At 41.9% G+C, this 26,576-nt stretch overlaps 1 protein-coding gene across 4 annotated transcripts in view; it reads right to left on the bottom strand.

Moving 5' to 3' along the window:
• Positions 1-635: 635 nt before the first annotated feature.
• cep290 (centrosomal protein 290) overlaps positions 636-26,576 on the bottom strand; it is a 134,978-nt gene continuing 109,037 nt past the window's right edge. For 2 of the 4 annotated variants that reach the window (XM_041216221.1, XM_041216222.1), the window contains 12 exons: positions 26,390-26,545; positions 23,957-24,080; positions 21,179-21,313; positions 20,879-20,965; positions 18,080-18,244; positions 12,699-12,821; positions 11,665-11,837; positions 9,400-9,541; positions 7,065-7,138; positions 6,484-6,593; positions 4,998-5,098; positions 636-3,144 (listed from right to left, as the gene is read on the bottom strand). In XM_041216221.1, coding sequence (XP_041072155.1) covers positions 2,956-3,144; positions 4,998-5,098; positions 6,484-6,593; positions 7,065-7,138; positions 9,400-9,541; positions 11,665-11,837; positions 12,699-12,821; positions 18,080-18,244; positions 20,879-20,965; positions 21,179-21,313; positions 23,957-24,080; positions 26,390-26,545 — 1,579 coding nt within the window. In that variant the 3' untranslated portion in view covers positions 636-2,955. Of the gene's footprint in view, positions 3,145-4,997; positions 5,099-6,483; positions 6,594-7,064; positions 7,139-9,399; positions 9,542-11,664; positions 11,838-12,698; positions 12,822-18,079; positions 18,245-20,878; positions 20,966-21,178; positions 21,314-23,956; positions 24,081-26,389; positions 26,546-26,576 lie in introns of those variants that run through there. The other 2 variants (XM_041216223.1, XR_005946488.1) reach the window with 2 other exon arrangements.

Here is a 26,576-nt window from a genome sequence, read left to right as displayed (position 1 = left end):
AACAGCACTGTGGGTGTACCTACACTACATGGCCTGCAGTGGTTCAAGAAGGCAGCTCACCAACACCTTCTCAAGGGCAACTAGGGATGGGCAATAAATGCTGGCCTAGCCAGTGAAGCCCACATCCTGTGAATGAATAAAAGGAAACAGTAGCTGCCTTCTCAGGGAGCTTCACTTCAAGGTTCTGCTCAGTTCCATTTACTGAAAATAACATTGGGAACATATTGTGCTGATACACAGGAAGCAACAACTTGTATTTATATAGCACCTTTAACATAGCAAAATGCCCAAGGTCCCTGATAGGAGTGATTATCAAAGAAAATTTGACAGCGAGTCATATAAGGAAATACCAGGACAGATAATCAAAAGCTTGGTTGAAGAGGTATGTTTTAAGGAGTGTCTTAAAGGAGGAGGGAGAGCTGAAGGAGTTTAGGGATGGAATTCCAGAGCTTCAGGCCCTGGCAGCTGAAGGCACAGCCACCAATAGTGGAGCAATTTAAATTAACGGATACACAAGAGGTCAGAAATTAAGGAGTGCCGAGATCTCAGTGTGTTATAGGGCTGGGAGAGTTAAAAGCAAGGCACCCAGATAGGGGAAAAAGGAGTCAGTGCTGGGGAGACATGGTCATTGTGTTTTGAAGGTACAGGAGTTAAGTTTTTGCAGGATTACAAGCAGGGATGTTGAAGAAACATTGCTCCCATAATTATACTCAATTATAGAATACTGTAGAACCATTTTTCCTGGCCTTTTTCCAAGTTGGATTTTCAAAGCTTGTCAAAGTGGAATTATTTGAACTCTATTTTAAAAGTTACATTAGCAACAGGGTGATTCCTTCTTCCTAATCTGGTACTGGTGAAAGTTAATGTGCAGGGCAGTTCTGTTGTCAATGAGTAAAGAGCCCCTTACAGTGTTCTTGACATCTGCTGGTAAGCAACACTCACCTATAGGTAGAGAGTTAAGATTGGTATCAAGAGTATAAACATACTTTTCATAGTCAGGAGGAAAGACTCTGGCTGGTGATGCTCATTGTGAATCAGAGGGGTTTTAACTTGGGGATGTTTGCAAATAGGAGCTAAACAGGGAAAAGCAGGTGATGGTATTCACCCATTTTATATCATAACTTGGCGAATGAGTATCCCAACCAAATTGCTATTCCTTCGGTCCCATCAGTTTATCTAAATGACACCGTAAATAAATAATGGTTTTGTTCATTTGGTTTCAAAAGTATGTACACATTGCATTCTGTTCCATGTATAAAACCATCCACAAAGATTCAACTTCCAGACCAGATATTACAGTGTATTACCTCAATAAAATTTTAATATTACTCTTTTTAATAAAAATGAGAAATGTTTGTGTTAGGAAATGGAAAACATTCTTTCAAATGTCAGCATCAAACACTCCCCAAATTAGATAGAGCTAAACTCCCTCTATGACCTATTTTCAATTGTAAATGACATGTAATAAATAACAAAACCTTCTACTATTGAAATCTTCACAGTACAAGAAATGATCTAATACGTATAAATAAACTCTATGAAAATACTTTTCATTTTTCTTCAATGTGACCACTTAGTAATATTTTGAAAAATAGGTGATTAGAATCTTTGTTTACATAAAATATTCTGGATGCTGTCCTCAGCTAAAAGTAATGACCAATAAACAGCTATTCCAGTACTGAGTGAGAATTTGCAGAGCAACTCTTCAATCTTTAAATGTATCATCAGTCCCTGTTCCTGTATGTTTGTGCGTGCGCGTGTCTCTGTTTATGTGTCAGTATATTTGAGGGCAAATGTGTCATTACGTGCACAATCAGCATAACGTGCAAATGGGTTGTGGGCACCTGAAACAAAGAATTGTTTGGTGGGGGGGGGGGGTGCGGGCTGGTGGCGGGGGAGAGAAGGTGTGCCAATCAACTTGTACTTCCACAAGACGGTACAAGAAAGATGTGACTGTCAGACATGTGACAGGATGTAGCATTATTCCTTAGAAAACAGTTATATGGATCAGCCTGTAAACTTCCACCTCCATTACGGACCCTAACTTTTTCTCCAGCAGTCTCACTAACAAAGTTACTGCGTTGACACTAGGTTGTCACTCTCAAACTTTGTCCTTCAGTTAGAAAGGTGGGAAGAATCTGTGGTCGATTTCAAATAAAAATGCGTTGTTCCCTTCTTCCTGACGATACTGTTGAGGTAAATGGGTTGGACCATGACTACCAAGAGGGGATTCACCACTCAGCTGGGATTTGCTTTGTTGAAGTCAGTTATGGGAATCATACTAATGGACAAACTTGGGAATCCCTGAGAGGAACTGTCTGAAGTGAGAAGCAACATTGCTCCTTCATGATGTTAATCTCTGTTCCTTTCAGCAGAGCTTGCTTTTTAAATGGACCAGTAACAAATGTCAAAGATCTGAAATATTTGGTCTCCATGGGAAAGTGAAAAACACAAACTTTAAAACTCCCACCATGTTAAGGAGACAGAGTTTTGGATTAATGAAAAAAATCTTTGTATTTGCTTCTCCTTCCTCACTCCCCCCTCTTCTGGACATTAATCGCCCTTAAACTGAGAAAGTAAAACAGCCTCACAGTGATTGGTAAATAAGTGAAGCAAAGTTAGGTGGTAGAAATCTGGAACTCTTCCTCCAAAAGGTTGTGACTGCTGGGGACAACTGGAGCTTTCAAAACAGAGATTAATAGATATTTGTTGGGTAACTGTATCAAGGGATATGGAGCAAAGGTGGGTAAATGGAGGTGTACAGATCAGGCATGATCTGACTGAATGATAGAGCAGGTCTGAGAGGCTCTGCTGAAGTATTATAAATTATTTCAGTTAAGGATGCACTTGAAAGACTTAAATAGATTTTGTTTTGAGAGACATCAACTTCAACAACTGTAACAATGAACTACTTTGAATGGTGATAGCTGTTCACTAATATCTTTGTGACACATCTTAATCAATGGAAACATTTTCTGGAATAGTCACTTGGACTCCAAATTGCTCCGCTAGTTTCTTTAGTTGTTCTTCGAGAAGAATGTTCCGTTTAACTTCCTGATTGTAGTTGAATTTCAAGTCCTCAAGCTCTTCAAAAAAGGAAGGGTCAAAGTTCTTGAGTTCCTTTTTCAACCTTTTTATTTCTTCCTAGAAACCAAGAGATTAGTTAGATTACTGTGTAAATAAAGTTTAAAACAATTTGTGAACTTTTAATAAAACTTATTAGTGGGATTGAATGCTGATTTTCTTGCCATTCTGAAGATACTTTTCTGTGATTTTTCTTTAATGTTCAAGATTCCAGCTGTAATACACTATATTACTGTGCCAATAGAGAATAATACAACACCAATGGATATAGCCAGTTTTCTACTAACAAATCCTTATAAGTTCGGTAACCCAGTTTCACCAACGCCTGCCCCTTCACACTGCCCTCTAAAAACTGCCCCAGCTTCTACTGCCAAACAGCAAAAGTGAGCATAGTGGTTATGTTACAGGATGAGTAATTCAGAGGCTTGGACTAAAGATCTACAGACATGAGTTCAAATCCCGCTGCAGCAACTGGGGAATTTAAATTCAATTAAATACATCTGGAATTAAAAAGCTAGTATCAGTAACGGTGACCATGAAACGAGTGAACCAGATGGGTTTTTATTCCAATCAAAAAATGTTCTTTAGGGAAAGAAATCTACTGTCCTTACCTGGACTGTTGTACGTGACTCCAGTCCACATCAATGTGGTTGATTCTAAACTTCAATAAGCAAGCCACTCAGGTTTCAAGATGGCTCACCACCACCTTCTCAAGGGCAATTAGGGAACAGCAATAAGTACTGACCTTGCCAATGAGGCCTACAACACTGACCTCGTTGAAACTGGTTTCTGACTGACCTCTTCAGCTGCGACCAACACCACCATGGGTATCAGGTGCATGGGAAGACCATCATCTCTGACTTGCTGTCCAAGTCATACACCATTGGACATATACCAGCCATTCCTTCATCGAAGCTGGGTCAAAATCTTGGGACTTCCTCCCTAACAGCACCTCATTGACTGCACTGGTTTAAAAAGGTGATTCAGTGCCAACTTTGAGGGTGTTTATAGATGGGCAATAAATATTGGCCTTGCCAGCAATGCTTATGTCCCCTGAATTAATAAAAAAATCTTTAATTCCAGTCTTATTATAGTTGCTGTTACATCTGGTTACATTCAAGCTTCTACCTGTTTTCTCCATAATTATCAGGGCAGCTAAGATTGAGTGATGGGTGGTGTCTTGACTGCCAATAAAAAGAAATTCTGGTTGGCGCTATTTTACCCATCCAATCAGTGGGCAATATGACTAAGCAACAATCAAAGACCTTCAGAAATATTGTGCTGTTTAATTGGAAGGTGCAGTTTCTGTACTGCTCTGCTAAAATACAAAAATTTGGAATTGCTCATCAGCTTTAAGTAATTTTACAAGGTTCATTATGGGAGCGGTCTTGCTGAGAATATAAATGCGAGATGGGCTTTCCAGATGGTGAAGTTGTGTTAGATATCTATACCTCATTAATCCAAAATAAATGCAGACAGTTTAATTAGTGCAGAGATTGTAACTGGATTAGATGAGTAAAGCTCACCAAGAACCAACACTCAGGTTCAATTTCTGATTGCTGAAGTTCACGTACAAACACACAACATGCATGTAAAAATTACACATGATGCATCACAGGAGGCGGTCATTTGCCCCATCATGTCAATGCCGGCTCTTTGAAAGAGCTTTCTGATTAGACCCTCTGCTCTTTCCTCATAGCACCAACTTGTTTTCCTCTTTTTAAGTATTTACCCGATCCCTTTTTGAAATTACTTATTGAATTTGCTTCCACTAGCCTTTGAGGCAGTGCATTCCAGATCACAACAACTCGCTATGTAGTCTGACACCAGTGTGATTTAAAAAGTTCCAGCCATGTATCTCACACGGTGTAATGTATTGCTGAGACTTTACTGAACTCAGCAAGGTTGCTTACCTGCAGTTGTTGTTTCTCCAGATCTGATGCCTTGAGTTGTGTTTGCAATTCCACTAGTTCACCCATCGGTTTGTCTTTTCTGTCTAATACATCATCACAAGCTGTAACAGGAATACACAGCAAACATTATATCACTGATCATGAAGCTTTGTAATTCATGTGTGAATTAGATTTTGTATCTTATGTTCATGTGAATGGGTAATTCTAGGTTTTCCTCAAACCTACAACCCTGAGAGATATCTGTGCTCCTCCAACTCTGGCTTCTTTAGCATCTTTGATTTTAATCACACCACCACTGGTGCCAGGGCCCTAAGGTCTGGAATTCTCTCCCTAAACTCTCAATCTCTTTCCTCCTTTAAGAGGCTCCTTAAAACCTATGTATTTGACCAAGCTTTTGGTCACCTGTCCTAATATCTCCTTATGTGGCTCGGTGTCAGATGTAGTTTGGATAACCCGCCTGTGAAACACTTTGGGATAAAAACAGAAAATGCAGGAAAAATTCAGCAGGTCTGGCAGCATCTGTAGAGAGAGAAACAGAGTTAATATCTCGAGTTTGCATGACTCTTCTTCAGAGCCATACGGATTTGAAATGTTAACTTGGTTTCTCTCGCCACAGATGCTGCCAGACTTGCTGCTTTTTTCCAGCATTTTCTGTTTTTATTTCAGAATTCCAACATCTGCAGTACTTTACTTTTAACACTTTGAGATGTTTTATTATTTAAAGCCACAATATAAATACAGGTTGTTGCTGTTTCTGGCACATTGGTAGGCACCTTCATGACATAGTGATGGGAGGCTGAAAACTGAGATTGTATTCACACCCTCCTTCCAAGATTTAAAAGCTCTGGTTTAAGTAGTCAGATTCCTGGATCAGCTGGGTTAGTTTCTGCCCCCCACCCTGGTAAGAATGGCACTTATGCCCTCTTACAACCCAGCAATTTTGGGTCATACCCGTTTGGATTACTCAGCCTACAGCTTGTTTCTGGTGAGGTCATAACATCCCCTGAAAGGGAGAATGGTGATTAAAAGCCTGACCTATAACAAGGAAGGAAAATTCCCAAATCAGCGTCCAGGATAAGAGAATCTGCGGCAGGCATCTCCATCCCATTTCCTTACATTAAATCTCCAAAAGTGCCTTGTAATGCATGAAATCAAAGGGAAAGTCCACCTGTACAGGTTATGCTGGATCAGTACAACCAAGGTGGCATGTAACAGTGACAGTCTACAGGGTATATGGCCTTTCTCAGCCCACTCTCCTACCCTTGTTAACTTCACTCTCTCCACCACCCCACTGATCTCTCATACTTTGGAAGGGAAGGCTAGTTTGGTTGTGCCATATTGTCAAGTACATCCTAGTAAACCATCTTGCATACGTGCTAAATAGATGTCTGGTTAAGTGAAAATATAGAAAACCGATCTGATTATATACTTGTTCAGCACTGTGCAGATTAGATATGGAAGGTGAGAACTGTATTGAAAGGGTTACCATTTCTGATGCTGCTGCTGCCTTCTGCAACTGCAGCTGTTTGCTTCCTGCAGACTTGGAGTTGATAGAGAAGTTCAGCTTTTTCCTTTTCCAATCGATCATTTGTCAATCTTCCAGTTAATTGGATGAAAAGATAGAATTAGAATTTATAGCCACACACGTTAAATTCTCAAAAATGACCACTTAATTAACACACACCCAAATTCTGTTAATTATTGTGTACACTTAATTATAGGTGTGAAATACCTTTAAAATAATAAAGCCAGTCACTAGCTGCATCCTGAAATTTACAAGGAGTTGCGATCTCCTTTGGACTGAGCTTAGCCCTCTAGACATAGCTACAATTACCTGCATTTGTCAGTTTACAGCAATGGCCTTGAAATGAACAGGGCTGCCTATCAACAGAATGTCATAACCAGACTCCAGGCCACCCTCAAGCAATGACAAGTGATCAGCTAGCTTTTAGAAAGATGTCGAGCTGGATACATACATGTACAATATGTGCATCAGCTACATTAAAATCATGATTGCTTCAGGTCCCATGTTAAAGTGCCCATTTTCAGAATCACTATGGTTCATACCTTTGTAACTGGAGTTCTCTGGTCAGGCCTGGCTCTGTTTTAGCTTCTTCAGGGAAATGCTTAAGGACCTCAATCTGAAGTAGAGAAGCAAAATGCAACATCAATCAAAATGGTCCTGCCTACAACTTTTACATCTCTAGTGAATACAACAATATCATTGAAACTAAAGGAACAGGCAGTTGCTAATTTGCTGACATATTCTTTGCACTCTTAAGCTTGCATTCATTTCTGAAACATGAATAACTGGCTGATTATGGACAGGAATCAAAACCCAGCCTGTATTAACTCAAAGGCTGCTCGCTAATCCAGAGCGCATTCGATCCTCTTTGCAACTGACTTTGTTAATCCAAATCACCGCACAAGATTCAATTCATTTTCGGGAAGCAAATTCCTAAACAAGTGGGATCTTTAAACCAAACATTTCCATTATTAATATTGATCCAAAATATTGTACAGAAGACAAGGAAACTTTTGATTGACAACTAATATTGCAGAGATCATGTTTTAACTTCCATTTAATTATGCCTCATTTTCTTCTCTCCCCGTTGAAACATTTCAATCTTTTCCCCAGAAGGTTATTAGCCAGCTATGAGTGTCAGCAGGCAAGTAGGAAGCCACCAAAGAACTGATTCTTGGGAAGCAAAGATGGTTGGAACAGAGGAGTTTCTCTTTAGTGGTCTCAGGACTTTGAATTACAGAAATAGAGGCGCCAGAGTGCTACAAAGAACATGCTTTACACAGTGGCACTGTTGCGAATGGTTCTCCATTTCCCATGCCAGATAGCTATAGCACTTTCTTGTGTGACAATAATGACAGGTTTAAATGGGCTACAGTGGTTCAAGAAGGCAGCTCACCACCACCTTCTCAAAGGCAACTAGGGATGGGCAATAAATCCTGGCCCAGCCAGCAAAGCCCACATCCCGTGAATGAATATTAAGAAAAATGGGCACATTCTTGACAAAGGAAATTAGGGTTTTGTGAACATAAAATGTATGCATTCATTAAGACTTGTAATATACTCTACATGTATTCTATTCCTTGTGCACAATTCATTTTAACTCTTGCTTGTTTCAGGATGACCACCTGGACTGTTCTAAGTATGTTGCTCACCATTTCTGTAACTTATTATGCTCCTAACAGCAATTGCCAGTACAAACTTGACAGTGACACTGCTACAACTGAGCTAATTTTCTGCTGCATGAGGTCCTTTTTTATTAGAGATCTTTATGTCTCAAATCATTGAGATACAATACAAGCACGATGAGAAAGCAAACTTAGCTCACATTCAACAGGAACTTAGTACCTTGAAAAGTCTGGGGAAAATATTGTCGCTATCAGACTTTCTTTTAGTGGACTTAACTTTCAAAAATAGAAATGTGACTGAGACCAATGGTCTTACAGCTAAAGGTGCCACAGATAAATATTCCAACCAGTGAAGTTTCCACTTCACAATGAACATATTGGCGCTAAAGTCCTCTTTGTACTTTTACAGTACAGGTACTAACTGCTTTGAAATATAACATGCAAATCATTAATTATATGAAACTTCCACAGAATTTTTTTATCATTTGTATTTTTGTTAGAGAGTTCTATGACAATACTCTCACCTCTGAGGCAGAAGTTGTGCATTTAACCACTACAGACTGGAGTATATAATCCACGCTGACACATCAGTGCAGTACTGAGGAAGTGCTGCATTGTTGGGGATACCGTGTTTTGGATGGGCTGTTAAATTAAGGCTTTGTCAGTTCTGTTTATGCTCAGACAAATATATATATATATATTATATATATGCATACACACACACATATAGATAAATCTAAACCTGGCACTATTCAAAAAGAAGCAAAGGAGTTCTTCCTTTGCTTTGGTCAACATTTCTCCCTTAATCAACACCAACATAAATGGGTTATCCAGTCATTCATTTGCTGTTTGTGGAACTTTGATGTCTGCAAATTAGCTGCTACATTTGCTTACATAAAACAGAAAAAAAAGATACACTGACCTTAGTTTATTGGGAAGCCCTGAGGGCATGATAAGGCATCATACAAAATAAAGTTCATTCATTCTTTATATTTGACCCAGGTGAACAAAGATATTAGATAAGCACAGAGAGGAATTTAATATTGGTAAGTTATGGCAAGGAATTGGATAAAGATCTGAAGCAGAGGAAATTGCAGGGCTATGAGGAAAAAGCAGGGAGCGGAACTAATTGAATTGCTCTTGCAAAGAGCTATCATAGCTACAACGGTCCAAATGGCCTCCTTATGTATTGTAAGATTCTATGGGTTCACACACTACCAGAACTGAAACAGTCTCACAATTCTTCTCTCACCTGTTCCTCCAGGTCTCCTATTTGTTTTGCCAATTTTTGCTCATTATCAGTCGATTCTCTCAGCAGCTGTCTAAGATCGGTGAGGTTTTGATTCTTTTTTGTAATGTCTGTCTCCATCTCCTTTATTTTACTCTCATACATTCTTTAAAGCATGAAGGAATGAATTACTCATCGTCTTTGTAATAATGTAAGCGACTCCCCGATTGCAACTAAAGTTGACAAGGTTGCAATTTAAACAAGCCGTCTTGTTAATGTATGCAGTTTACTTTTAAAAATTTCATCATTGTTAAAGTGAACAACTGACCATTTGAAATGTGTCAGAAGTAAGATTGCATAATTGTTAATGAAGTAATTGCTGCTAATTCCAAAATGATCAATATAATCAGATGGGCTCAAAATTCCTGTTGGGACCCAAGCAGATCTGGGGCAGATTGCATGTCCAGAAACTGGAAAATGGGATGGAACCACGTTTCCCCGGGATTCCACTCCACATTTTTGGTCCAGCCATTTTTCAATAGCAAGCAGCTATGGGTAAGTCTTAGCAACTCCCATTCACATCAATGGGATACGCCTGGAGCAGTTCCCAGGTTACCCCAGAAACTCTAACCTTTACAGCCTTTAAGAGGCCTCAGCAGAGAACTGGCAGGAAGGGGACCAATTAACTCGTGCTGCCAGAGTCAAGATTCCCGCTGGAACTGAAGGCCCTTCATTGATTGTCACTTGCACTCCAGCCCAGGAAGGGACTTGTGGCCACTAAGCACAATGCTTAAGGGAACTTCATCTCCTGTAAGCTGTGTTTGATGTGCCCTTAAAGTCTTTGCCCACCTGCCCCAAACATGCTAACACTCACAACTCTGGGGTGAGATCGAGGTCCTACAATTTAGCTGGCCGAAGGTTCTATTTCATCTCACTTGCGCCAGTGGAATAGTCCCTTTGGAGTTTCAGTCCTGTTAAATTGGTTTGCAGGAATGAAATGGAAAAACATGCAAACCCTTGGGCTCCTTCAGCTTATCTAAGTAAATTTGTTTCCAAGTAAAAATCATTTCCAAGGAAATCCCACTGTTGCCTTCCCATGTTTATATGGTGGATTTTCAGTCAAGAAGATTCCTTGCTGTCAGGAGCACTGTACGTGGAAGGATCCACAATTGTGGAAGCTGGGAAAAAGCCAGCAAAATCTGCCCATTTGGAGATTGCAAATTCCGGTCTAATCTCCAAAATGGATTAAACTTCATTTCAGTTTAAGTATATATCTACTTATCCATCATAAATCATGTTTTGCAATGATTTAAAGAAAGAAAATCATATTAATGCTTTGGGGCAGAAGAAAACCATTGGTTCAATCAGCCTTTCCCTCCAAACCTCCCAACAGCTTCCTTCTGTTTCTAGGACAAATGACCCTTCGGCTATTCAGAATTCAGCTAAACTATGACTTTCCATTCATTGCTCTCATTGTTTAATCTGTTCTAAAATTCTTTTATTAAAATGAATCCTTATCCCCCCTTTCTTTCAACACCCTCAACTTTAAAAAAAATTATCCCCTAATATTTCAGTCCTGTGTCCAACAGAAGAACTTACCTCAATCCAAATTCTCCCTCCTCTTGAAAACAGCAAAGACCCCCGCTATCCTGCAGCCCTCCAGACACTGACCGCCATGTGGTCAAATCTTCTCCAAAACCCAGGTTTAGAATAGGTAAACATGCAAGGTCCAAATTTCCCATCACACTGACTTGTCAACCATTGGTTGTTTTTTTTCCGTTTTGGTGAACATTCTTACACACAAAAAATTCCAGACAGGAAAAGATCTACCGGCCCATGCAGTTGTGATGCCTTGTGCACCACGGTACAAACACTTCCAACCCCAGACATGTTATCTTCTGGGAGAGGCAATAAAAAACAGGTAAGATCATACAAATTAGGAACAGGAGTAAGCAATTCAGCCTCTCGAGCCTGTTCCTCCATTTGCTAAGATCATGGCTGATCTGATTGTAGTCTCAACTAATTTTCTGCCATCTCCTTTGACTCCCTTGTTGTTCAATAATCTATCTAACTTCCGCATTACCCAGACCAGCTGAGGAAAAAAAATTAATCCATGAAATAAATAGTGCCTAAACTTTCAAGATAATACACCACTCTCAAATGTTGCTATCAAATACTCAGTAAGGTTTGTATTTTGTCCCAGCACATCAATATCTACCCTGAGTACCAATATTTTGGCATCAGCCTAGCAGGCTTCTATGCTTTATATATCAGAGATTAAAGTGATACCTTGTCACTACAATGGACTTCCAACTTTTGCTGTCTGCACCCTCAAGTTGTGGACCCCTACTCTCTGCAAAGCTTAATCGTTTACTGGTCTCTTCCAACTGCACGCTTAGCTTCTCATTCATAATCTCCAGGTTGCTTTTAGCAATTCGCAGTTTCTCAGCACAGTCACCTTCCTGTCACAAAACAAATATTCAGCGGAAAAAAAAATCTCAACTCCATCTGTGGTCACCCTGTGGGTCATCAAGAATTGCATTGTAACATTTTCGAGAGAGAAATTATGTGATACAATCAAAACCAAAAAACACTAGAAATACTCAGCAGGTCCGGCTGCATCTCTGAAAAGAGAAACAGAGTTAGCATTACAGTTCAATGAACTTTCACTTGTTGCTCATCTTGAACATCTCCCAGTTCTGATGAAAGATCACTAACCTAAAATGCTTCTCTCTGCACAGATGCTGCCTGACCCCACTGGTTGCTTTCAGCATTTACTGCTTTTATTGCCAATTTTCAGCATCTGCAGTATTTTGCTTTGGCTTTATTATCTAGTGTAAATTTTGATTTGTTAGAATAGAGTGTAAATGTGCAAAAATGACACGTGCAAAGAATCTTCATTTGGGGTCTGACATGCAGCAAAAAACAACACTCTTTCTCTCTCCATAGATGCTGCCTAACTTGCTGAATATTTCCAGCATTATCTGTTTTTACTACAAAGCGCTCAGAAAATCTCAGTCCACTTCACTGGTGAGTTGAGTTGAGTTGAGAGGTGGGAGGTTCTGAGCAGGCAGCAGTGTCTCCCCAGGCAACAAGATCAGGGAGTATTGAGGAGTCCATTGCCCAGGTGCGTTCGGTGGCATTTCATGGCCCCCTTCACATCGCAATGAGAATATTGTCATCTTTGAATTGGGCTGTGTGCCCACCTTCAGTGTTGAAGGCAAAAAATGAATAAATACTAACGTTAAAAACAGTGACACTTAACAGAGTTATAACTAAACTTACAGAGAAGGCGACTCTCGTTATTGACCAAGTGGCTTTACCTTTTTGAGTTCCTTTCGCAATCGTTCATTTTCAGCCAAGATCTTTTCCACACCTTTTGTTTTGGACTCGTAACGTAAGCTCAACTGCCCACCCATCTGCATCTTCAATTTCTCGAGTTCTGACTGAAACAAAGTAAGGCAATAAATTGTATCTTGCTCTTGACGTGAAGGTCTTGATTCTGTCGAATTAGATAGCGGTGTGAAACATTATTCCAGATCCTCTGACCTGCGCTGCTGTAACAGTGATGTCAAAAACATGCAAAGCTGAAATTCTAGGTTATCCTTTATAGGAGGCACTACACACTCAATATACACTGGTCTGGGAGTTACTGGGAGTAAATCTGGGATGTTTTATTAATTGCTGCCAAAAATGTCAATTCAGTGCAAAACCCTTGGAGCACAATGAGCTGAGTTCAGTATTGATTTTATACTGGAAAATACATATGGGCTGATACTGCATCTCAATACTGTTCAGACAAATCAATCAATCACATTTACTGTCCCATCTAAAGAGATACCAAAAATCTGCTACTTTTGAATCGACCCTTTGAAACCTGGTTTTAAAAAGAACGATCGAACTCGCATTTAAAAAGCGTATTTCACAACCTCAGGATGTGCCAAAGATCCTCTCAGTTAATTAAGGACTTTTTGAAGTATAATCACATTTCTAATCATGAAAATGTAGCACAGAAAAGTCCCACTAACAATGTGATAATGACCAGATAATCTGTTTTTCATCATGCTGGCTGAGGGTTAAGTTTTGGCCACGACAACATGGAGAACACCTCTGCTCTTTTTAGAAACATGATTTGGGATCTTTTACATCCACCTGAATGGGCAGACAGGGCCTTAGTTTAACTTCTGACCCAAAAGAAGGACCTTCCACAGTATTGCATGCCCTCAGTCACGTACTGGCCTAGATTTGTGCTCAGGTTTCCAGTGGAGATTGAACACATGACTTTCTGCCTCAGAGCCAGGGTACTACTGAGAAAAGGCTGACATTTATAAAGGAAAATAAATATGCAATGACACTGTGTCTTAATAATATTAGATCTATCACTCCATCACACTTACTGTTCCCAAATTAGAGAGGTGCTAAGGATTACATACAATATATATTTTTTATTCATTCACAGGATGTGGGCTTCACTGGCTAGACCAGTATTTATTGCCCATCCTTAGTTGCCCTTGAGAAGCTTGTGGTGAGCTGCCTTCTTGAACCGCTGTAGTCCATAAGGTGTAGGTACACCACAGTGCTGATAGGAAGGGAGTTCCAGGATTTTTGACCCAGTCACAGTGAAGGAACAGCGATATATTCCCAAGTCTGGATGGTGAGTGACTTGGAGGGGAACTTCCAGGTGGTGGTGTTCCCATGTGTCTGCTGCCCTTGTCCTTCTAGATGATAGTGGTCATGGCTTTGGAAGGTGCTGTTGAAGGAGCCTTGGTGAATTTCTGCAGTGCATCTTGTAGACGGTACACACTGCTGCTACTGTGCGTCGGTGGTGGAGGGAGTGAATGTTTGTGGATGTGGTGCCAATCAAGCAGGCTGCTTTGTACTGGACGGTGTCAAGCTTCTTGCGTGTTGTCGGAGCTGCACTCATCCAGGCAAGTGGAGAGTATTCCATCACACTCCTGACTTGTGCCTTGCGACTTGTTTGAACCAAGGCTGCAATGAGGTCAGGAGTTGAGTGGCCCTGGCAGAACCCAAACTGGGCGTCAGTGAGCAGGTTACTGCTGAGCAGATGCTGCTTTGTAGCACACTTGATGACCCCTTCCATTACTTTACTGATGATGGAGAGTAGGCTGATGGGGCGGTAATTGGCCAGGTTAGATTTGTCCTGTTTTTTGTGTATAGGACTTACCTGGGTAATTTTCCACATAGCCGGGTAGATGTCAGTATTGTAGCTGTACAGGAACAGCTTGGCTAGGGGCACAGCAAGTTCTGGAGCACAAGTCTTCAGTACTGTTGCCAGAATATTGATAGGGCCCAGAGCCTTTGCAGTACCCAGTGGACAGGCTTTGGGGAGTCAGGATGTGAGTTACCTCTCACAGGATTCCTATCCCCTGACCTGCTCTTGTCGCTTGGGTATTTATATGGCCAGTCCAGTTCAGTTTCTGGTCAATGGTAACCCCTAGGATGTTGATAGTGGGGGATTCAGCAATGTCATTGAATGTCAAGGGGCAATGGAAAGGTTCTCTCTCATTGGAGATGGTCATTGCCTGACACTTGTGTGGCGCGAATGTTACTTGCCACTTGTTAGCCCAAGCCTGGATATTGTCCAGGTGTTGCTGCATTTGGACATGGACTGCTTCAATATCTGAGGAGTTGTGAATGGTGCTGAACATTATGCAACCATCAGTGAAGATCCCCACTTCTGACCTTATGATGGAAGGAAGATCATTGATGAAGCAGCTGAAGATGGTTGGGCCGAGGACACTATCCTGAGGAACTCCTGCAGTGATGTCCTGGAGCTTAGATGACTGATCTCCAATAACCGCAACCATCTTCCTTTGTGCTAGGTATGATTCCAACCAGAGGAGAGTTTTCCTCCTGATTTACATTGATGCCAGTTTTGCTAGGGTTCCTTGATGCCACACTTGGTCAAATGCTGCCTTAATGTCAAGGGCAGTCACTCTCACCTCATCTCAGGAGCTCAGGTCTATTGTCCATGCTTGAACCAAGGCTGCAATGAGGTCAGGAGCTGAGTGGCCCTGGTGGATCCCAAACTGGGTGTTAGCAGGTTATTGCTAAGCAAGTACCACTTGGTAGCACTGTTGATGACCCCTTCCATTACATCTCTGATGATTGAGAGCAAACTGCTGGGGTGGTAATTGGCTGGGCTGGATTTGTCCTCCTTTTTGTGTACAAGACATACCTGGGCAATTTTCCACATAGCCGGGTAGATGTCAGTATTGTAGCTGTACAGGAACAGCTTGGCTAGGGGCGTGGCAAGTTCTGGAGCACAAGTCTTCAGTACTATTTCCAGAATATTGACAGGGCCCATAGCCTTTGCAGTGCCTTCAGCCATTTCTTGATATCACATGGAGTGAATCGAATTGGCTAAAGACTGGCATCTGCGCTGCTGTGGACCTCCTTCTGGCTGAAGATTGTAGCAAATGCTTCAGCCTTATCTTTTGCACTGATGTGCTGGGCTCCTCCATCATTGAGGATGGGGATATTTGTGGAGCCTCTTCCTCCAGTGAGTTGTTTAATTGTCCACCGCCGTTCCCGACTGGATGTGGCAGGACTGCAGAGCTTAGATCTGATCTGTTGGTTGTGGGATTGGTTAGCCCTATCAATCACTTGCTGTTTATGCTGTTTAGCATGCAAGTGGTCCTGTGTTATAGCTTCACCAGGTTGACACCTCAGTTTTAGGTATGCCTGATGTTGTTCCTGGCATGCGCCCTGCACTCTTCATTGAACTAGGGTCATTCCCCTGGCTTGATAGTAATGTTAGGGTGGGGGATATGCCGGGCCATGAGGTTACAGATTGTGTTCGAGGACAATTCTGCTGCTGCTGATGCTCCACAGTGCCTCTTGGATGCCCAGTTGCTAGATCTGTTCAAAATCTATCCCATTTAGCACGGTGGTGGTGCCACACAGGGCTGAGTTTGCCATTGTCATTTCCAGTGCCTAGGTCAATGCCAGGTGGTCCATCCGGTTTCATTTTTTTGTTACAACTGATAAGAGGGTATCGCCAATGTGAAGGCGGGACTTCGTCTTCACAACGACTGTGAGGTGTTCGCTCCTACCAATAGTGCCATGGACAGATGCATCTGCGGCAGGCAGGTTGGTGAGGATGAGGTCAAGTATGTTTTTCACTCTTGTTGGTTCCCTCACCACCTGCCGCAGACCCAGTCTAGCAGCTTTGTCATTTAGGGCTCGGCCAGCTCGGTCAGTAGCGCTGCTACTGAGCCACTCTTGGTGATGGACATCGAAGCCCCCCACCGAGTACGTTCTGCACCCTTGCCACCCTCAGTGCTTCCTCCAAGTGGTGTTCAACATGGAGGAGCACTGACTCATCAGCTGAGGGAGGGCGGTACGTGATAATCAGGAGGTTTCCTTGCCCATGTTTGGCCTGATGCCATGAGACTTCATGGGGTCCGGAGTTGATGTTGAGGACTCCCAGGGCAATTCCCTCCCGCTGTATACCACTGTGCTGCTACCTTTGCAGGGCCTGTCCTGCCGATGGGACAGGACATACCCAGGGATGGTAATGGTGGTGTCTGGGTCATTATCTGTGAGGATGACTATGTCTGGCTGTTGCTCTCCTAATTTTGGCACCAGCCCCCAGATGTTAGTAAAGAGGACTTTGCACGGTCGACAGGGCTGAGTTTGCCGTTGTTATTTCTGGTGCCTAGGTCCATCCGGTTTCATTCCTTTTTTGTTACAACTGAGTGGCTTGCTAGAACATTTCAGAGGCAAACACAATTGCCCAGGTATGTCTTGTACACAAAATGTCCAGGAAAGGAGGACAGATTTCCATTAGTGAACCAGGTGGATTTTACAACAATTGACAAAGGTTTCATCATTAGACTTTTAATTCAGATTTCTATTGAATTCAAATTCCACCGTCTGCTGTGGTGGGATTCAAACCCAGGTCCCCAGTGGATTACTAGTCCAGCAACAATACCACTATACCATTGCCTCCCCCGATACAATGCAGAAACAGGCCATTCAGCCTAGTCAGTCCATGCCAGTTTTTATGCTTGACTGAGCTTCCTCCCATCTTTTCTCATCTAAATCCATGGTTGTTACCATCTATTCCCTTCTCCCTCATATATTTTTCCAGCTTCCTCTTAAACGCACTGACTATTTGCTTCAACCACTCCCCGTGGTATTCGGTTCTACATTCTCACCACTCTTTGGGCAAAGAGGTTTCTTCTGAATTCCCTATTGGATTTCCTGGTGACTATCTTATAACTGATGGCCTCAAATTCTGCTCTTCCCCACAAAGGGAAACATTCTCTCTGTATCCGCCCTATCAAAACTTTTCAGAATTTTGAAGACCTCAATTAGGTCACCTCTCAGCCTTCTTTTATCCCAAGAGAGAAGAGACCCAGCCTGTCAATCCTTTCCTGATATGTTTACCCTTCTAATTCTGGTATCATCCTTGTAAATCTTCCCCACACTCTCTCTCCTCCATATCCTTTCTATAATATAGTAACCAGATCTGTGCACAGTAATCTAGGTGTGGTCTAACCAATGTGCTCTCTGCAACTTTTGACACCAACCATTTGGAACCATAATAGCTGTCCACTGTTTCTTGGTGGTAATTTTTACCTCCACTACCTAGGCCAGAGGAGAAACTGTTTCTACAAGTATCGCAGGCTGTTGTTTATAAGTTAAAACAAAAAGACTTTGTAATGCGAAAACAAACCTTAAGCTTTTCATTTTCCTTTTCAAGGCAGGTTCGTTTCTCACTGGATACCACTCCTGGAGCCTTCTTCAGCTCCTCGTTCTCTCGCTGCACTCTCTCCACGACCTTCTTCATCAAGCCTATTGTTTTTTCTAATTCAGGCACTGTCTTTCCACTGCGCCCAGACTATCAAACAATAAGTTAGGATATAATAACAGTCTAAGTCAGTCAGTGATTGAGTTAAAAAAGGAACCTCTTAATAATTTTAAAAGTTCCAAAGACAGAAATAATCTTCTCCCCAGAATTGGCACCCCCTAAACAAGGACCTATAGTTGAAATAGACAGATACAGACTCACATCAGGGCACCATCTTCAACAACTCAAACTGCAATGATTTCTCTCACTGCACAATGGTTTCAATAAAGAACACGCACTTATGCAGCCCCTTTTACTTCCTCAAATTGTCTCAAAATTCTTTTTTGGCATAAACAAACATGGCTGCTGATTTGCGCACAGCAAGATCCTGCAAACACTAATGAGCTAAATGAACAATTTTGGTTTATGTTACTTGAGGAATAATATTGGCCAGGATGCTGGGAGAATCCCCTGCTTGTTTGAATAATGCCGTGGAATTTTGACAACAATCTGAAAGATACCGCCTTCAACAATGTAGCACTCCCTTTCAAATGCACTAAAGTTTTAGCATTAAATTTGCGCTCAAATCCCTAATGTTCTGGGTATGCTGTATTGTTAACCTGCCTATAAGTTTTTAAAAAGACATCACATTATCTGTAGTTTTCCAGGATTTGTTGTAAAAGTTAGTGCACTGTTTTTTCACATGCCCAGAGATCCGCGCATAATGCTTAGAAATACAATGATAGATTATTTCAGTTTGACAGATTGTTGAGGACCAAGGGAAATGTATTTAAACCATGCAAAGAGATAGCATCATATGCAAGCCAGCAGATTAACATATAAATAACATTCCATCCAGCTGATCTCTTGAACTGGTTTTGGTTACATGAAGGGGTTGGAAAAGAGCTTTCTTTCCTTTATTGGCCCTAGATTTCTCCCAGTTTTTCAGGGGGTTGAATTGTCTAACTCATGATGTCCAGCCATCATGAGTGTGAGACTGACTTGATGGAGCAGATGATAATTTCCTGCCTGTATGTTCAAACATACTGCTATGATAGCAACACAGGGGATATGTTTTTCAATACTTTTAATTGGCCATAGATGTTAATTGAATACTGTATGCTGTCTGTAGCATGGATTGCCCAGACAGCCAGCATCAGATAAATGAAGCCTCACATGTTGCCTTTCCTGTAGCAATGGAATAAACAATGCCTCGATAACAATGTTCTCTCAATGTTCTCATAGGAAAAAGACTTCATTTCATTTATCTAGATTTGCAGGCAACAAAATGTGTTTCACACTTTTAACCCTGACCCCCTCGACCCTCACATTCACTGCAAACGCCTTCATTAAAGATTGCTTTACTTTGATGGAGACTGAGCTATACGTAATTTTTTTCAAAATCAGACTATTCTGATAAAAAATGTTAATTGTACAGAATAATTCAGGGGACTGGAAGCAATTGTGGAGATCGAATGAGAAAGTATTTCTTGTAAAGTTCAACAGTTTTACAGTATTGTCTAGACTTGGATAGGTAGATGAGTGAACATTTCTATATTTTTACGTCTCCTTCAGGGCTACATGATTCTGTGAATTACTTAAAGCTATTAAAAAAGACCAGTGGATGAAAAAGATGTGTTGGGGTTAAATGGATCAAAGCCAGAAAGTGAAGTACAAAACAAGGCAGGTTCTTTTCCTTTTTAGTAGGTTTATTCACAGGATGCAGCACTATAGATCTCTGCCTCCCAACTACTAACCCAGTGTTCCAGCTGACTCTCTTTACACTCTTTTGAGTGAATCAAATAAACTTACTAATTAATTAATGAGGACTTCAACTAAAACAAAAACTACAAAGGAAACTTATCAAATTAAAATAATGTTCCTGGGGCTGATGATGCATTCCAGCCCCTGCGGCATCCACTGGTTGCGGAAGGCTTCAAACATACCCAGTGGACACCAAGTGCTCCCTCTCCAGGGGCACCCGGGAGTGAACGTAGCCGTGGAAGACGGGCAGACAGTTAGGCTGGACGACCCCCTCAACCGCTGGCTGCCTGGACTGCTTAATGGTCACCTTAGCCAGGCCCAGGAGCAGACCAATGAGGAGGTCCTCCCAATCTACATGCCCCCTGCCCTCTTCAGCCAACTCTCTTCATATGCTCTTCCAATAAAAGAAATGATCAATAAAATAAACAAATAAAAGGGGGGTGACAGTAGGGCTCTGTAACCAAAACCAAAATGTCAAAGCATACTTACATAATCAAATTAAAACGTCATTCCCGGGGCTGATGATGCACCCCAGTCCCCACTGGTCATGGAAGCCTCAAGCGTACCAGCGGACACTGCAGTGTCCCTCTCCAGCGACACCTGGCCACAAACATAGCCGCAGAACAGGGGCAGACAATCAGGCTGTATAACCCCCTTAACCGGCCACTGCCAGGACCTGTTAACGGCCACCTTGGCCAGGTCCAGGAGCAGGCTTACAAGCAGTTCCTCCCAATCTGCAACCAAGCTCCTCCTTTCCACTGACTCTCTTTATATGTGTTCTCAGTCCTTAATCAAATAATGCCGTCACTTGTGTATCTTTAACTAATTAATCAACCAACCATCAACACTGGGGTTTGTGAGGACAGTGTACACTCACTCGTTAGCACACACAACTAGCGTGAAAAGCACTATCGTGCTTACCCCTCGGATGTTCCCAAGTTTTCTTTCCAATTCTGCTTTCTCCTTTTTGAGAAGTTGATACATTTCCTGTAAATTAGCTATTTGATCCTGAGGAAAGGTAAGAAACAGACAACTCAACTTAAACCAGGTTAAACAAGTACAACAGAAAAATGAATCCTTTGATCTTTGTAGCCTGTGCCAAGAAATAAAAAAGATTTTAACTTAATTTCAGCGGATGGATACTGGAAGTAATTTTGAAAGCCCCACAGCTGATTCCCACATTTCTTACCATGAATACTATGTGTGTTCATGTGTGCTTACCTTTAATCGTGGCAAGTCCTTATTAGCCTGCTCCAGTTGAAACCGCAGTTCCACATTATCGGCAGACAGATTGAGATTCTCTCTCTGAAGTTCTTGCTCCTTTTGAGATGAAGCGTCAGATCCAATTCTGGAGGTCTAGAGTACAGTAACAGAACAGCTCTTCAGAAACATCACTTCCCCCATGTGTAGTACTGCATAGAAAGATTTGTCTAAAGTAAAACCCAGATATAAATCTAACAGCAAAGTAATGGATGAATGGATTTGTAGCTAAAACTAAGATCGGAATTTACTTCGGAGGGGTATATGCACTATTCGTATTTCAGGTTTTCGAAAAGCTTAGCTACTGAGCAAAAAAAATCTACTGCTTGGGGCAGGATAGAGGGCATTCTTTCTGTTAGATTTCATGAGTGGATAACCTGAAGCTGCTTTTCAGGGATTCTGAGTTTATCATATTCCTCTCCTCTCTGATCTTCTGCGGGATCTTCCTCTGTTATCTGTTCCACTTCTTCCCCTGTTGCAATACCTGGTTCACTCTTGCTACTTGTGCTCTCCTCATCACTTGCTGGATCAAAAGAGGAATCATTTACTTCTGACTTTTTGATATCAGTCCCCAAGTCGTCAGATCCTTGCTCTGATTCTTCCTTTTCAGCTGCCTGGTCTATTTCTGTCTTTTTCTCCATTGAGGGCTGTTTTCCATTCACATTACCCCCATCAGCTGAATCACTGGTCGGAGTCTCTGAAAGCTTCTCTGCCTGGATTTCAATACATGGATCCTCTGGCCTCGAAGTTGAAGGCATTCTACCATCATTGAAATGTTTATCATTTTCATTGCCCAGGCCAACAATTTTGCCAGTCTCATCTGAAGATGTATTTTCTCCCTTGTCGCAAATCTGATTACTCTTTCGCAAACTCAATCTTGATTTCTTCAAATATTTCTTATTGGTTTGCATTTTTATACTTCTGTCAGTCCTGATTTCATGGATAGCATCAATGGCTGCAGGTCCTTTAGCTTCAATGTGTTCATGGGGATCTGAAATCTGCATTAACAACATGTATATTGTATACATGCAGAAGATAGGTGATTTATGAGAGGTAATATATGAGAGAAAGAGAGAGAGAGAGAGAGACACACACACACAGAAAGGGAGTCAGGTGAAATATGATATAGAAAAATACAGATAAAAGTAAAGATTCTGGAAATCTGAAATAAAAACAGAAAATGCTGGAAAAAAACTCAGCAGGTCTGGCAGCATCTATGGAGAGAGAAACAGAGTTAACGTTTCGAGTCCGTGAAGCAGAGTCGTACGGACTTGAAACATCAATTCTGTTTCTCTCTCCAGAGATGCTGCCAGACCTGCTGGGTTTTTCCAGCATTTTCTGTTTTTATTGGAGAAATACAGAAATCACTTTACATTCAGAACATGTGGTGAACACAGTAAAAACCCGTTCAAATATCGACACTTTCTTTATCCAATCCAATCAAAGCTCTCTCTACATTTCAGACTCGAGAAAAGGTAAAATGCCATGTTAAAATTAACTATCCCTGTGCTTCCAATCAAGATAACTTATTGTTATTTTTTTGTTCAGCTGATACATCAATGATGTGAACTTAAAAAGTTTAAAATGAAAAGTTCAAACAAATGGGTGATATGTTTTAACTTTTCTTCACAATATATTTTCAAAACAGAGCCAAGGGTTAATGGACAAGGTTTAATGTGTTTCAAGAACATTATTTTGCCATTAGAGGTGTTAACCCATTTTAAATAAAACAGTTAAATCAGTAGAAAAGCGTTAAGTGTCATTCTACTGCTATTGATGATAGAATGATTATTAGCCTTTGCTTTCACTATATTTGGTTACACTCAGTAACGGGCAGAATTTTTCATATGGTGGATGGGCTCGGCAGGAGCGAGCGGGGGTGGTCGCATAGCTGATTGCCACCCACAATTGGCTCTGCGCCGCCATTTTAAGTGGGCGGCCAATTAAGGCCGGCCCAGCGTAATACAGGAGCCACAGCACTCAGCGCTACCTGTGCAGGCGGGGGAAGGAGGGAGAATCGAGGCCAGTGCATGCGTGCGAAAACGCACGGAGCTGCCTCAAGGACACTGAATCAATATCAAAATTATTAAATAAAAGGTTTAAACATTTAGTTAAACATGGCCCCTCATGTGATTGTGTCACATGAGATGGGACATGTTTTTATATATATGAAAATTTATTTATTTCTTTAATAAAGGCTTTAGGAAACCTCATTCTGCTCGTGGATGAGGTTTCCTAAAAAACACAAAGGCCACTTGGGCATTTTGCCTGCCTGCCAACCTTAAGGTTGGACGGGCAGTGTTAACAATTACGATAATTGCTTTGTTAATGGCCTGAATAGGTCATTTATATTTCAGCAGGCGTGCAGCCCGACTCCGGCGCATGCCCGTTGAACGAAATATCACGGGACTGCGCGATGACATGCCCGATGTCATTGCGCATCATTTTACGTGTCAGCATGTTGGGCCCGTCCCCACACGCTTACTGAAAAATCCTGCCCAATGTCTTCTTTCATATGCCCTATTTCAGATGAACAGTGCCCGACCAAGAAAAGACAAAAATAAATGGCTATTCTTCTCTCAGAGGGAAAGGACTGAGGGGAGTGGGACTAACTGGGTAGCTCTTTCAAAGAGCTGTCACAGGCACAATGGACCAACTGGTCTCATCCCATGCTGTATGATTCAATTCTGTGATTGCTGTTGGTTACAGTGTTCCTAAAGCATTAAAACAAATACATACTGATGGTCTGGAAAATGTGCTTTTTGACAGCTGCTTTTCTAAAGCTTGGAGCTTTTCATGCAGATAACGATTTTTCAAAGTTAAATCTTCCACCACTGAATCCCGTGGTAAAGCTTGCTGTTGCCTGTGTAAAGAAAATCAAATACAATTTCATGTTATTACTTACATCAAATCCACCTCGATTAAGATGGAATCAAAGATATTTAAACCGCAATTACAGCCAGGATTCTGCTGGGCCGAAGGGGGTCTTGGCCACCGGTCCTCCTTCCCGATGCTGGGTCCCTTGACAAGGCACAGAGTGCTTGACAATGAGGAACCCTGCCCTAGAAGGTTGCTGGTAAACTCAACAGGGTTAGCTGGGCCAACTTCTGAGGGTGTGGGAAAGCCATGTGGCTCCCATTGCGATGGGCTCAGGAATATGGGTGTCATTTGGCTCTTTAATGAGCCTAAAGGGCATCCCGATACTGGCTGCAAGGAATCTTGGGTCAGCGCCTTCTGCCCTTTGACTTAATCAGGGGCGTTTTTGCTGCTGGTGAGAGACTAATATCGAGCCTCTCCCACAATTTTGTGGGACCGGCTACCATGGCTCCCTCCCCAACAGGCTGCATTAAATCTACCCCAACATCTTCTCTCGCCTAAAGATAATAAAACTCTGAAAAGACCTGGACAACATTCAGACTTTGGCTGATAAATGGTAAGTAACATTCAGACCACACAGGAAATAACCATCCCCATCGAGGGAGAATCTAACCAGTTCTCCCTGATTTTCAGTTGGATCGCTGCCATTGAATCCCCCACCATCGACATCCTCGGGGGGTGGGGGGGGGGGGGGGGGGGGGGGGTGGTCACCATTGTTCTGAAACTTAACTGGATCAGCTGCATAAATATTGTGGCTACAAAAGGAGGTCAAAGACTAGGAATCCTGTGGCGAGCAACTCACCTCCTGACTCCCCAAATTCAGTCCACCATCTACAAGGCAGAAGTCAGGAGTGTGATGGAATACTCTCCACTTGTCTGAATGTGTGCAGCTCCAACAACACTCAAGAAGCTTGACAGCATCCAGAACATAGCAACCCTCTTGACTGACATCCCAACCACCAGTTCAAACATTCATTCCGTCCATCACCAATGCACAGCGGCAGCAGTGCGTAGCATCTACAAGATGCACTGCAGCAACTAGTCAAGGCTCCTTGAACTCTGCCACCTAGAAGAACAAGGGCAGCAGATGCATGTGAACATAATCACCTGTAAGTTCCCCTCCAAGTCACACACCATCTTGAACTGGACACTTCTCCTCATTGTCGCTGGGTCAAAATCCTGTATCACCCTCCCTAATAGCACTGTGGGTGTACCTACACAACAGAGACTGCAGTGGTTCAAGAAGGCAGCTCACCACCACCTTCTCAAGGGCAATAAATGATAGCCTTGCCAACGATGCCCACATCCCATGAAAGAATAAAAGAATATTGCATGTCCTTATTTCTGTAGTAGAATATGCACATGATGAGGAAGACTTTGTAACACATTTGAAGGTGTCTTATTAGGAAGTAACATATTTCTAAGAAGGGGCTGAAAAGGTTCTATTATGAGCAAAGGTTGCATAGTGTAGGTTGATATTCTTGTTTGAGAGAGTTATTTAATTTAAATAAAATGGGTGGGTGCCTGTATTACTAGGGCAATTGGTTGGCTTAGTGGTGCCACCATCATCTCCTTGAATAGAAGATAGAAGTGCTTCTTTGGTCCACATTTCAAAGATGACTGAAATATACCTGTTAGTTTCTTCTTCCTCTGTATGTGTGTTTGTGTGTGTGCATGTGATGGGAGTGATGTCCAGGTCCAGATCATTATCCAGGCTTGAATGCTCAGGTGGGCCCCAATTCCACCCTTTGATGACCCAATACTCCTGTTTCCACTTCCTGCAAGGCAAACGACACGGAATCTTCCAACCTGACAATGTCCACCCCTTGCCGAAACGCCATCCAATGTCACTGAACTTATTTGGGGCTGGTGAAAGTTCAGGATCCTACAGGGCCGAATGAAAACAACTGAGACAGTCCATGAACCAGACTAATTTAAGATCCCCCAGCTGGAATTATGGTCGGTACCAGGCAGAAAGGCTGTGAATTTTCGACCAAGTAAATGCAGCATTTTCCTGCATTACAACAGTGACTGCACTTTATTGGCTCTAAAGCAGTTTGGGATGGTCATGAAAGGCGCTATATAAATGTAAGTCTTTCTGCTTTCATTTATACTCACAGCATACAGAATGAACACCAAAATATTCATTTATAAACTGACTAATAAGAATCTGGTCTCAAATCTGTAATTAGAAGTATTAAAGGAAAACAGAATGACAATGAAAACTTAGGGAGAACATAATTAGAAGGTATTCTTTTGGAACACAGCTTGAAAGCAATGTGTCTTATGACCCACCTCATGCTTGCAATCTGATCCTGCAGCTCTGTATTCTTTCTCTTTAAATCTTCAATCTCTCTGTCGCATTCCATGGTTCTGACGCCTATTACTTGGTCCGCTGTAATTCCACGAGCTTTCAGTTTCTTCTGTAAAAATGCCCTTTCCTGGTCAACCCTGCCATTGAACACAATGTTAATATCCCAAT

This window comes from Carcharodon carcharias, chromosome 21 (genome assembly GCF_017639515.1).
Source record: "Carcharodon carcharias isolate sCarCar2 chromosome 21, sCarCar2.pri, whole genome shotgun sequence".
Lineage (NCBI taxonomy): Eukaryota > Metazoa > Chordata > Chondrichthyes > Lamniformes > Lamnidae > Carcharodon > Carcharodon carcharias.
This window is presented reverse-complemented; position numbering and strand designations above follow the sequence as displayed.